Raw genomic sequence first — 14,389 nt, forward strand, 5'->3', positions numbered from 1 at the left:
TCACAATCCCGGGAAGCACTTTTTTTTTTTTTTTTTTTTAACCTTCTTCTTTTCATCCGATCTCAGCACCAGTCATGAATATGAGGTTCAGGTTCAAACAGATTTTGGGTGCGGCTTCAGGTTCAGGATACCGACTGAACTTGTGACAACCGAAGGTAGACTGAATTTAACTTTGATATAAACCGGAAGTTAACGATAAGTAAAAACTAAATGAAGGGGGGAGGGGGTGGAGTAAGAAGAGTGTTCCAGAAGAAAAGAAAAGAACACAGGTTGCAAAACAAACATTTCAAACATTTAAGTAGAAAAATAGCAAAATAGTACTTTTTCAGGCATTATATAAACTGCAATAATAAACTCAGAAGTGCTCATTATGATTAAAGTTGCAGTATACAGCAAAGTGTTTACAAATTCACATTTTTTATTTTGTCTAATTATATGTTTTTTGACATCTTTTAATTTTAATTCAGTTTTGGATTTTTCTTTCTTTTTTTTTTCTTTTTTTTAGACTAAGACAATGCAATTTCAATTAACTAAGTGCGGCTGCAACACCCACCTCCTACAACAAGGGGGCCCCCTTAAACCCTGCGAGATATTCTTGGCTTGCTCTTGGAAAGAATCTACCCTTGCTCCAGAAGTGAAGTCTTAAGAAAAACAGTACTGCTGATTTATGTTCACCACTGTGAAAAGAATTTTACACCTACAATATTATTCCACAGCCACAGTGTCAGTTTTGGCTAAACCTTGTCAGATATAACCTGAAGATATGTGCTAGCAGATCCTCAGTTTCAAGTAATACATTCAACATAAGCCTGCTTTCTGTAACTACTGGATATCTGGTATCTCCGCTTTCACCTGTGAGCCCGTAAGATCTAAAAGGATGCTTATACACTGTTCTAAGTAATTAGTACTCCCAACACAGCTCAGTGTCACACAATTGGAAGAAAGATTACAATGTCAACCAATAAACCTTCCACCATGTATTTCAAGCACGGCTCAACCTGGCGGTCTTAATCTTGAAGTCAAGTGGCACTCAATCATTTCATTATCTGATTACCATTTTGGGAAATTTTATACAAATCATGTCTAGCGGTCCTTTTCAGGATTTTGGAATGAATCCACTGGCTCTGGGAAAACGCAATGATATCTCAAATGTGTACCTTCACATCCCCCCCGAGGCAGAGCGTTTTTCGAAACATGGACTGTGTCAGGGTCCTGTGATGGGAAGGAAGCAGATAATGAAGCTTTTTTGCTTTCAGTTTTGAAAATTCATTGGAAGCCAGGAAGTCGACAATTTATCTGTATCATGTATGAAGATTATTAAGAGTGGATAAATTGATGTCTGATTTGCAGAACAAATACAATACATAAAAATATCAAGTTCATAATGATTTTTATTGGCAAAACAATACAAAAACCCCCAAAAATACTGAGTTCATTAATGATGTGGGGATGGACTTGATCAACAGATTAATAAGGCAAATGAAGGCTCTATGCCGGTCGTGCCTATTATGATGGTCTTAAAATATCTTTGAAATACATGTTGGAAGGTTTATTGGTTGACAAAGTAACCACACTTGCAATCAACTCAAATCTATGATCTCCGTGTACTGAACAGCACTCCTGAACAGTGATATTGCTTCTTGCCTTGATATAAATTGCCAAATACAATCACTATTAAAGGTTACTAATAGTTTGATGATGATAGCATGAAGTAAACTCAGTGATTGGGGATAACTGGAGTAGAAGCCTCACCTCTATAGAGCCATTTTGGATATTTCACCATATTTGGTTCTCTGATTGGAAAACAGAGACGTTATTGTTGGCAAGTGCCCTCACAAAGTTTACTTCAACGGCTCAATGCAAAACTCTCAGGAATTGTATTCATTAGAAAGAAGCCATGTGGCAATTTCCTTAAACTGACATTTACTGTGTAATATTTTTTTAAATAATTATAAATTACTCAGTTTTTAAATAAATATTTTAAGCACTGTATATACTGCACCTTTAACTAATGCACTTAGTGGAGTTTGTGGTTTTTTTTCTTTTTATTGGTAAAGTGCATTAATTATAAAAGAATGAACCACTTCTTCATCATTATTGTCACAATAACTGCATTAGCATTAATAATAACAGTAACTAGACCTCTACTATTAGTACTGCAACCTAGCACATAATTTTATGTATTGCTCTATTTAATACTGTCCAGCAGAAGAATATAATATGTCTACTAAAAATGCCACAACAGCCCTTGGAAAAAAAAAAAAGCTCCAGTAGTCTCCAATGCTGGCCACCAGGCAAGAGCACCAAGTTCGGCATGAAATAGGTGGGTCAGGGTCACATTGGTTAAAGAGTTAAGTCGATATTTTTATGCATAGGCTGTTGGCCAGGGGTTTGGTTGTATTGTATACCAACAGACTACCACAGAGAATCTACAACAGTAACACCCCCCCCCCCCCCCACTGCCCACCCCAAATTCAATATGGACTTTTTATATTCCTCCCCACACCCCCAACCCAAACCCTACCTCCATGCCCCGTTTCCCTCTCCAAAACTCAAAGCTCTTTCATAGCGAGTGTCCATTAATGGCTGAAATTATTCCCATGAAATTAAAGTACAAGAATCAAGTCAGTAATGCTAAAAAAAAAAAAAAATAAAATATGAGAACCAACTCATTTTTGCTTGCTGGATAAATGATACCCCGACATACTTGCCACTAGAAACTGAATGGGGAAGTTCTGAGGTATTACCAGGAATTCACATTTGATTAACTGTCTTTAGAATTTCTTTCAACTAGTTGAGTCTCAGCCAAGGCGTGTGTCTAGTGCTATCCAATATCATTACGTACAATCCTTGAAGAAAACTGTATGCTAACCTAGTTAATAAGCAATGGGAAATTTTTTTTAAAAAGCGTGTGTTTTATCTCTATCCATGGTCCTGGTGCTTAAAGGAATACAAACAGAGACCAGGCAAGACCATGAATTGCCTCGCCCATCATCTTTCTAACTGGCTGATACAGCTGCATTACGGTTGGTTGCAATTCGCACATCAGTTGGATAAAGGCAACGCTGATTTTCTGCTCCCTCTCGAAAGTTAAGTACATAGCTGTACCACAATATTGAGGGAATCTGGGCTGGCTGGGAAGTGTTTCGATTAACTTGGAACTGCTATTTTAAATCACCCTATTGCCTGGGTAGCAAATCATGAATGGAACAGGGGGCAAGAACTGTGATGTAAAAAAAAAAGGATAACCAAAGCACAAACCAATAGAGAACATTCACTTTTCGTTTTTAAGCAAACATTAAAAAGGATAATGGTTTTGAAATTGAAAAGGGGTATAGCACATTAGGATACAGCTGGGTCAAATTTCAAAACAAACATTTTTCCTTTGAGAACTGTCCAGGGCAAAAGATACTGTGCCCATCCCAAAGAGCATGTGTCGTTTGATAAATGCAAACCTTTGGCCCGCTGTAGCCTTCCCTGCCCACCGCAGGAGACAGACAGCATATGCAGGTTGTGGAACGGCCTGCCTACTTTTACCTTTCAGATGGCCAATCGAGGCAGTAAGCATGCAGTGGGTGGCACCCACTGAGAGCCAGAGACAGACTGACCTGGGAGCAACCTCGTAATCTGAGCACAGCTTCAAAGGTGTCTGTTCGGATTGGTTTTAATTTCAGATGTGCAACGTTTAAAATATGTCTTATAAATGACATAAGAGGAAAGGGATGTGCAGTTGCCTTTTTTTTGTGGCGCCATATTTTGGAACTCATTTGCTCTCTTATTATAAAAAAAATAAAATAAAATAAAATAAAATGCAAGTCTGAATCTGGTGCTACCTTGGGTACACTTTCCAGTACAGATAAAATTTGGGTTTCTCATGTAAACTAAAACAAAATTTGATGTCACTTAAGAAATTCTGATGGTAAACAAAATACACACCTTTCCCCCTATTAAAAAAAACAAAACAAAACCAGGAAACAAACCCCCCCAAAAAATATCAAGCAAAACCACTAAAATATACAAATTAAAAATTGTACATACTGTGAAAAAAAATGGCTTATTTTGTAAACCCTGATGCTGCACGGTATCACAGTTGTGTGAAAAATATACCTTTTTTGGGGGGCTTGCCAAAGTATGAACTTGGTCAGCACTGATTTTACGGCAAAATGGAAATAAATCATTCAGCGATATCTTTCCATTATTCTTTGGTGTGTGCCAAGCTTCAGAATGGCAGCAGCTTGAATAAAAAAAAAAAAAAAAGGAGATCACCGAGAACCCTGGTAGAAAGGGTCTGCCAGGATCCCAAGAACCAACCATGTTATATAAAGACTTTGCAAGCACCTTATTTTAGCAGAAGATGATCTTAATATTTGCGGAATCCCACCAAAAGAGCCCAGAGACACAGTACATAAAATGCAAATGCAGGGCGTCAGGCGTTATAAGAACGTTAACGTGTATAAAACCCGAATCAGGAACTCGGTTACTCCAGGATAAAGAGACACTGATGGGCCTGAGTCACTAAGATACAAAGTGGGAGAATAACCTTAGTAAATCAGGCCTACATATCTAAAGAAGTCTGAAATATGTATTCACTGTCTATTCTTCTTTGAACAGTTTTTTTTCCCATTTCTGCTCTGTTTACACATGGGTTTGAAATACGAGTTTAGCACGGCCATTGCTCCATTATCAATCTGTTAAAAACATGGAGAAGTGAGGCCAATACTTATTTTTGGCACAAGCCCAATCCCATCCATAACTTGAGTAGATATTACATGCATCTAGTGAAGGCACAAGTTTGGTTTTCCTGCTGAGCAGGAAGATTGATACGATACCCTGTTCCATACAATTTTAACTTTACAAAAGGTGTTCTGCCGATTTTTATCTCCTTTGCACCCGCTTTAGAAAATTCTCCTTGACTTCGTGCTTGAGTACCAACTCTTCAAACATGGCAGGCCTGTGTTCCTCAATTCTCTTTAAATAAAATGTCTGTACAAACCGGCACGAGTCAATGCCATTAGTTTAGTTTAACATGAATTCTGCCTGCAGCCAGAAGGCACGACATAAATCAGACTTACAGAATCTGCAATATTTAATTCTTTTTCTCTAAATAATTTGAGGGTACCCAGCCTTTAAAAGGTTTTCCTCCATCCAGGATTTGGCAGTACCACCAGCCATTTGGGTTTTTTTCTAAGACTTCCATTGGGACACCTTCTTGGAACCCAATGGTCTCATCATCCCCTTCATAGTCTGCGATGGATATATACATATCTTTGAGGTTGTTGTGAATAAACTGGGATTTCTCAATTGGCTTTGGTCGAACAGTGGACACAGGAATTCCATTTCTTTGTGGGGGTCGAGAAGGGGTCTCCAATATATCCATTTCAGGCTTGTCAGTCAGTTTCAGCTTTGCCTCGCTGGTTTGAGGCCGGACAGTATTGAAAGATGAATTCCGACGGACTGCTTTCAGATGATCTGTGGATGTCAGGGATTCATTTCTCCGAAGAGAGCAAGAAAAACTGTTGTCTTTGGGTGGTGGAGAAACAAACACAGACTGTGGTCTCACTGCTAGCTGTCTCACCCCATTTCTCAATTTCACCGTGCCACTGCCTGATCCTGATGGTTTGGAAAAGCCCCCAGGTGGTCTGGTTGGAATTGGGGGTGTTGCTCTCTTGCTTTCGTTGATGGTATTTAATGCCTGAACCCGTTTCTCTATTTTTTCCAGGCTGTTAGACTTCTTTTCATTCTCTGTACTGCTGGTACATGATGCGTCAGACTCTGTGGCTGAGATTTCTTGTTGCTGGTTGTCCATGGGTACCAAGTAATGAGAAGGAGCCCATCCTTCCAAATCTCCATACTTTGTATACCACCATCCACTGTCTTGTTTCTCCAACACTTCTACTTCAGCTCCTGCTGGGAAACTGATTTCAGAATCAAGAACCTTTTGATAAGAACTGGTGGTAATATAAGAGCATTTCAGTTCATTATGTTTTTCACGCTTGCACGGACTGTTTTTTAAAAAAAGGGAATGGGTTGAACCTACTGAAAGATCGAATGAGCTCCTTCTGTGGGGGTCATCAATAGTTTCAGAAGCTATTCGTGGGGGGCTTTCCGATTCTTCACTCTTTGAAGATTTAAGTCCACTTCTGAGCTGACCTGTTGGTCTCAGGTGACGTCGTAAAGTGCTAATGTCCATTTTTTCCTGGCTTTGGGAATCTGTTTTATTTAGGAAAGGTTTAGGCCTAACTGATGGCTTTGCTCGTGTGGAAGAGCCCTGTCCAAGTTTCTGGTCCACTTCCTTCTTTGCACAGATCTTTGGATTATTAAGCAAGCCGGCATCAGAAGCTGACCTGGGCTTTGTCTCTTCGCTGTTTAAGGATTGACATTTTCCAAATTCTGGTTGGATACATTTTTCAGACTTGAATTTTAAAAGCGATGCTTTGGAAGAAACATTTGGAGAGTTATTTCTAATAAGAGACAATGAAGAGCTTTTCAGAGAATCCGAATCCCCACTTGACCCTTTACTTGATATAGTGTCATCAGAGTAAGGTCTGAATCCATCGTTTTCATAAATTGTCTCCTCTTCATGAGAGACATCATCTGAGGACTCACCAACTTTAAACTTTGCTCTCTGGAGTGAAGACACAGGAGATGGCTTGCATGGCTGAAACATTTTTTCCAAGGTGTCATTTTCTCCATGACTCAGAGACAAGGGATCAGCCTTAAAGTTTTCATCCACTTCAGGTTCAGAGTCGAAGCCAACGGCAGGTACATCATATTCTGGTTCCTCGTACATATGTTTTAGTGGGGAATCCTGGATCTCTACTGAAGAGGCAGGAGCTGCTACATCCTCACAGTCTTTCGGTTTACTGGGAGGTGCAGGAGGAGGAACTTTGGGCCTCGTCAGCGTACTGGTTCTTCTGCTCAGATTGGGTTTTTTCCTTTTATCAATGTAAGACGATGGTGCCCAGCCCTCTTTGTCTCCAATCTGTACATACCACCAGCCTCCAGAGTTTTTCTCAATAACCTGAAAACGTATTAACATGGTATTAGTTCAAATAAATTCTCACAGGGGCTCTTGCAATGAATGCCAAGCACATGTATTTATATCTTGATTGTTTCTGCTTACATCAGCCTTCTGTCCTCCACGAAAGCTTATTCCATCGGAAATACAAGACTGGAACTCTGCAATAGTGTAGTATTCCACTTCTACTGAAGGAGGCTCGGGAGGTTTTGGCAATTGGAAACCCTGCAGAACACAGAATATGGTAGGTACTGTTATATGATAACCACCTTACAGACAAAAACAAAATTAAGACATTTGTGGCTTAATAGGATGACATTCTGTAACAGGACCCTGATATGAGGTACAAAACTAGGAATAAATATATCTACTGTGTCATTCAATAATAACATCTGCTGTGTCAAGCTTATTATCAAGTCAACATAGCCTTTCCTTTGCTAGCAAACACAAAGCTAGCCAACAAGTTCATTACCTTGAACTCTGAAACAATTTATTATCTATGAGGTCCATATTCAAATGCATTTAGCTGGAAAACTAAGAAGTTATTCAGCTAAATGAAAATGTGGCCACTTAACTGGCTAGACTTTGGCCTGATAAGTATTTATTTATTTTATTATTTATTTGAGTTTTTTTCTATACCGGCATTCACTGAAGTTCGTATCATGTCGGTTTACATAAAACAAAGGGTGATCAATAAATTATAAACGTACATAACTATAACATGAGAGTATACATTTACAAATTATAACAAGTGCGCAGAAAAAGCAGTTACAATAAAACAAGGATGGTTCTAACTGGGAGTAGAAGAAGAGGATGATAGAAGTTTAACAAGAAGTAGAACATGCAGTGGTTGGTAAGTCTGTATCAGTTTAATGGGTGATAATCAGTCTTGCTGTATTTGGTGGAAGAGCATCAGTCAGGGTCCGGAAAGGCTTTCTTGAACAGCCATGTCTTAAGTCTTTTTCTGAAGGTTGGAAGACATGGTTCCTGTCGTAATTCTAAGGGGATTGAGTTCCATACTGGGGGACCTGCTGTAGAGAAGGCCCTGTCTCTCAGTGTTATATGTTGGGTGGTATTGGCGTGTGGTACCTGTAGATATTCTCTGTACGCTTCTCTGATGGGTCTGTTGGAGGAGTGTTTTTTGAGTGCTATTTGTAGATTGAGAGGAGCCAGTCCATGAATATTTTTGAAGATTGTGGTAAGGGATTTATGGATTATTCTGTAGTGGATTGGCAGCCAGTGAAGGTCTTTAAGTACTGGCGTAATGTGATCTCTTCTTCTCTTGTTCGTTAGGATTCTTGCTGCCGTGTTCTGAATCATTTGGAGAGGTTTAGTATGGGATGATGGGAGGCCTAGTAGAATAGCATTGCAGTAATCTATTTTCGCAAAGATTATTGCTTGGAGCACTGTTCTGTAATCATGGAAATGAAATAGGGGTTTTGTTCTTTTTAATGTGTGTAGTTTGTGGAAGCAGTCTTTAGTTGTTTGATTAATAAATGATTTTAGGTTTAGTCGGTTGTCTATCGAAACTCCTAGATCTCTTACTTTTGAGATTTGTAAGTTGGCTGGCGGGTTCGTGGTGATTTTGCAGTTATCTGGAGAGATTAGCAGGAATTCACTTTTTGATTGGTTTAGAATTAGGTTTAAGCTGGATAGGAGGTCATTAATTTCTTGAAAACAGTTTTCCCACAATACTAGAGTTTTGTTGATGGATTCTTTAAGGGGGATCACAATCTGGACGTCGTCGGCATAAATAAAGTGTTTTAGGTTCAATTTGTTTAGAAGTTGGCAAAGCGGGAGAAGATATAAGTTGAAGAGTGTTGGTGAGAGAGAGGAACCTTGAGGAACTCCTTGTGAAGATGGGTATCTATGGGATTCTTTGTTGTGGATTTTAACTTTGAAACCTCTATTCTCTAAGAAAGTCTTGAACCTCTATTCTCTATTCTCTTCTCTAACTCTATTCTATTCTATTCTCTAACTCTATTCTCTAAGAAAGTCTTGAAGTAAGAGGTGTTCCAGGGGTGGTCCAGAGGCGTTCCGGGGAGAAGCTGAGTTAGCCGGCTCAGTTAATCAGCTAACTCAGATATGTAGAGTTAGCTGGAAAACTTATCCGGCTAACTCTAGTTGTACTGCAAACCTGTCCTAAAGGTAGCTGGATACACTTATCTAACTAGCAAAACTGCACAGTGGCTGAATATGTACTTCTATATATATTCGTTCAGGGGTGAATTTTCCAAATATTTATGTACATAAAATTAGCATATACATATGTAAATAGCTTGTATTCACGTGCATGTTATTTTTCACACGTCAAAAGTACACCCATATTTTCAGCCTCCTTTGCATATTTACATATACAAAAAGGGGGCGGTGTGATTCATTCTGGGCCAGGGCGATGAGGAACATATGCAAGCTGATATTTCTAAGAGACTTATGCAAGTACCAATGTTAACTTTATTACTGTAAACCGCTTTGGTCAGTATTATTACTGGTAAAACGGTATAGAAATATGCTAAATAAATAAATAAACGTATTCCCATAATTTTACCCTTTCTAATTATCCTACGCACCTGATATCAGACTCTTCTATTGTAATCTGTGGGCTGGGTAGGAGGGATGGGGGGAGTTCAGAGTGAAGAACTAGGAGGATCTTGATGATCTGGAGAAGGACTGGGTGAACTGGTGGAGGTACTGGCAAACTGGTGATTTCAATTACGTGGGCATGTTTTAAAAGAAAGACTTCCATGCGTAAAACGGAGGTTTATGCGAGCAAGTCACCATTTTTTTTTCTTTTTTTACATAAAAGATATGGGGTAGACTTTTAAACTTGCGCGAGTGCGTCCATGTGCGCGTGCTACCCAGACGCACGCCGAGCTGCGCTGCCTTCCCCGTTCCCTACCCCCCACCCCACCTTCCCTTCCCCTACCTCCCCCACCCTTTCCTGCTTTTCGTTTCAAAACTTACTTCAGCCCTGAGGCTGAAGTAAGTTGCGTGCGCTGGCCGAATGCAGGCGCGCGATCCCCAGCACAGCAGCAAATGGCCGCTGTGCCGGGAGCCTCTGACCCCGCTCCGGCCCCCTGGACCACCCCTCCCCCTTTTTGCAAGCCCCAGGACATACAAGCGTCCCGGGGTTTTATGCACGTCGCCGGGCCTTTTTAAAATAGGACCGGTGCGCGTAGAGCTTTTAAAATCCGGCCCTATGCGTGTATGTTTTTAAAATAAGTAGAACGATGCACTTTCAATACATTGCAGACATATGCGCATAAGGAAACATACACGCGTATGTTGGGGTAGACATCATATGTGTATATTTATAATCTGATACAGATTGTAAAATACTGTAGATCTCCGCATGGCCATATATGCACGGATATGGGGATGCGCGGAATTGTCTAAAAGTTACCCTCAGCGGTTCTCTCACACTGCATACAGAGGCTTATGTTTCATTTTGAACAAGATTTTATACTACCTGATTAATACAGGGCTCAAAATTTTCAAAATGGCGATCAGCTCCCAACTTAGCTGGTGGCTAGAAAGTCCTAAAATCTAGTCAGTTCGATTTAGGACAGCTATCTCTGCACTCAAGAACAGCCTGTTGAAGTTGGCTATTGCTGAAAATCAGAGCTGACCACCTATTTCCTTTCCCTGACCTAATCTTGTCCATGGAACCGCCCACTGTTTGAGTAGCTAAAAATAGCCACAGGGAGGAGGGGAAATTCTCAAAGGGACTTCTATGGATAAAGCACTACAAATGACCCTCCAGAAAATTGTGCAAAATGATGCACGCCCACACTGTGGAAGTGATTTTCGAAAGGTTGCACGCGCATCAATGGGCTTTTGAAAATGCTACGCTACATGCTACTTTTACATGCGCACCTCCTTGGAAACGTTTTCTCCTGTACACGCATACGTTTACGTGCACAGGGGAAAATGTCTGGGCAGGGCTGGAACTCGTGTGCATGCTTTTTTTTGATTTAGAAAGTCCTGTGCATAATTTCTGCCGGCAAAACTACGTGCACCAAACAGCGGGTGCCACGGTGTCCATGTGGTTTAGGCTGGGATGATTTTCAATGTGCGCTTATTTGCTGGCTGACCTAAGCATGATGTGACAGAGTTATCCCCCTCGCGGGGGCTAGATTTTTCAAATGTCGGGTCTGGACAGCTAACCTCAGGGGTGAGCCAGCGGCCCACTTTCAAAACCTGCCTCAAAGTCCATGCTAATTGAATGGATGGAGCTATCCCCCCCGCAGACGAAAAGCTCTGCCACTCCTTCTATAAATGGCTGGCAGAAACTGTATTAGATGGGACCTTGTTTTGACAATATAGGCCCTTCGTACAAAAATATCAGCTATCTTAATTGGGACAGCTTACTATTCTAGACAGAACAATCATGTACCATTTGGACCCATGCATGGCGCAAATAAAAAAAAATAAGCCAAGTTAATGCACAGGCTTATTTAGCATTTTTCTTGCCTATTTTTTTTTTTTTTTAGTAAATTAAACTTCACTGTGAGTAATGAATGGAATTTTTACACTCTTTATGAAGACTACATGAGCTGCTGTTACCTATTATGGCAGTGAATGACTACCAATAGGGAACATCTAGATTTTAAGAGCTCTGCCTAGTAACGCTCCAATTACTGGCTTTGAAGCAGTCATATTCAAAATATACGGGGATGCAACATGGCACAGTGCATTCGGGTTTTGGAATGCTCCTGATTAAAAAGAACTAATTGGAAACAGCCAGCATGGCTGATGTTTCCTTCATGTTTCACATTAGCAAGGAATTAACTGCAGCGACTCTGCCAAAATAAGGTCTACTGGCAAATAACTGGTTTTTCTAAATTTAAAGGGCACTCAAAACAAATAAAATCTTTCCGCTCCCCTCTTCTCCCCCCAATATAAATAAATAAATAAATGTTGCCATGCAGCTTTTCATATAATTACGAGCAGGATTAACGACAGGAAGAAATGGCATTTCCATTACAAGATGATTGTGCTGCAGCATCTGTTTCATTTCCTCACAGGCGCAGTTTTATCTGTCGAGCAAGGCTGCACCGCAGTGTGTACACCCGGTAGCACGAGCAAGCAGTACCACCTAATCGTGGACTTCACAGCCCTTCAGAGCAGTGCGTCTCAACCCAGACCCTGGGTCAGGGCTTCAGGATATCCACAATGAGGTCCATATTCATAACTCAGAAGCTATCTGGCTAAATGAAGATTTGGGCACTTAGCCGGCTAAATTCCAGCCGGCGGGAGTTTAGCCGATTAAGGGGGTCATTCTCTAACGCTATCGCACGCGAAAAGAGACTTTTCGCAAGCGATAGCTAGCTCGGGGCGGAGTCGGCCCTGGAAGAGGAGGAGTCGGGGAGGCACCGGGGCCAACGCTGTGGACACATCGGTGGCGGCGAAAGGTAAGATTCCTTATCGTCGCCAGTTTCGCGCCGAATAACTACACCTTTTATGGTATGGTTATTCGGCGCAACCTTAGAGAATCCAGGCCTAAGCTAGGGGCATTCTGGGGGCGTAATTGGAAGGAGTTGCATTAGCCAGCTATGTACCCGACTAACTGCAGTATTCAAAGTTAGCCAGCTAATTTAGCTTGCTAAGTCTGGTCAGGCCAAAGAGGTGCCCTAAAGATAGCCATATAAAGTCAGCCGGCCAGCTTTAAGAAAGCCAGCTACGTTCAGTAGTGTGGCTGCACCATTGAATACACCTCCAAAGTTAGCAGGATAAGTTTATCCTGCTAGCTTTGCTCTCCGGACAAAGACTGAATATGGATCTCAATGAATATGCAAATCTCTCTCATGCATATTCATTGTGGTTATCCTGAAAACCTCACTGGCTAGGCGTGCCCAGAGGGCGGGGTTGAGAAGCCCTGCTTCAGAGGATGGAATTCTGTAGCACTTTTTTTCTTACCTAGAATTTAAGGAAAAGTGCACGGAAAGCTAACCTTCTCTAAAGCAGAAAATATTTTTGGTCATGTTGGCCAGTTACTGTAATAAACAAACAGCAGTTGCGGTTTTCTTTGTGTGAAAAGAAATATTTCTGTTCCCAGTCACGGCGCCCATTCAAATGGTTGCCTGCCTAGTACCAGTGTCTCAACACAGAAGCAGAAGCAGGAACCTCTTTGGCCTCGAAATTTGGTTCCTGTGCTGCCTATTTGTAAATTTGGGCCTGCGTGGAACCTTCTTGGTAGATATTAGGGGAACAATTTTCAAAACTGTGCCTTGCTGCAAACTCCCAGGGAACTTTCACCCCCGAACTTTGCCCCAGTCTTCAAAGGAAAAGTACAGGGTATGCTTTCGCCTTGGAAAGGTATCCTGATTTGGACCTGATTTGGACCTGATTTGGACCTGATTTGGACCTGCTTTTTTTTCTGGATACTTTTTTTTTTCCCCTGCAAAACAACGGGACTGGTTTTTGAAAATGCAAAACTCGATACACTGGTGCATTTTTCGCCCTAACCTAACAGGTAAATGTCCGGGCATTGTGGCACAACACACGCAGCGTCACCGGCATTCAGGGTGGGCAATTTTCAAAAAAGCCCCTTCTACACGGGCAAACATTTACATTTATTAAAATGTGTTAATCGCTTAGCGCTAAAAAGGCCTAAGCGATGTACAATAAAACATCCAGGATAAAAATGTGCCAGGACAATAAAAAGGATTTAAACTAAAAACCTGAAACACTACCAAAATTCACAAGAGTCTATCGTATATAAAATAAAAGCTTTTTCTGGATATATGGACACGGCAACTTCAGGAAATTTCAAGGAGCCACATATCAAGGATGTCTGCATGCAGTTCAAAGTATGCCAACTTAAATAAAAACAGTTTTCTAAAGGCCTTGAAATGTCAAACTATCACACAGTCTGAACTCTTAAAGAAAAGGGCTGCAACGGAAAAAGCACACTCACGAGTTACATGAGGATGTGCTATTTTTAAAGAAGGAATGTCTAGAAGCCCTCACTGTGAGGATCTCAAGCCTCTTGAGGGTTGATACATTTTTAAGAGAGCAGTCAGCCATGGGCATGCAGTATTATTAATCAATTTGAAGGTTACCATGCCTATTTTATATTTAATACGCTCGTGAATGGAAAGCCAATGAAGTTCGATCAAAACTGGAGTAATATGATCGTGACGTTTGATGCCTGCGATGAAACGAGTGGCTGAATTGATGAACATCTGTAATGGACGTAAAATAGAGCTCGGAAGGCCCAGATAAAGGCTGTTGCAATATCAATAATGGGGAAAATAGAAGAAATTTCTTCAGTCTAGACACAACAGACAATTTAAAAAACCACTGCCTAACTACCATTTTAACATCTGGACAAATGCAAGATACTGTCTAACATGAGACCTAAACTTT

At 40.8% G+C, this 14,389-nt stretch overlaps 1 protein-coding gene across 5 annotated transcripts in view; it reads right to left on the minus strand.

Annotated features, from left to right (window-relative positions):
* Window positions 1-2,525: 2,525 nt before the first annotated feature.
* The window catches only part of SH3PXD2A (SH3 and PX domains 2A), a 571,414-nt gene continuing 559,550 nt past the window's right edge, over window positions 2,526-14,389 (minus strand). For all 5 annotated transcript variants that reach the window (XM_029610305.1, XM_029610306.1, XM_029610304.1 and 2 more), the window contains 2 exons: window positions 7,124-7,243; window positions 2,526-7,021 (listed from right to left, as the gene is read on the minus strand). In XM_029610305.1, the coding sequence (XP_029466165.1) occupies window positions 5,087-7,021; window positions 7,124-7,243 (2,055 nt within the window). In that variant the 3' untranslated portion in view covers window positions 2,526-5,086. The remainder of the gene's footprint in view (window positions 7,022-7,123; window positions 7,244-14,389) is intronic.

Source organism: Rhinatrema bivittatum, chromosome 7 (genome assembly GCF_901001135.1).
Source record: "Rhinatrema bivittatum chromosome 7, aRhiBiv1.1, whole genome shotgun sequence".
NCBI lineage: Eukaryota > Metazoa > Chordata > Amphibia > Gymnophiona > Rhinatrematidae > Rhinatrema > Rhinatrema bivittatum.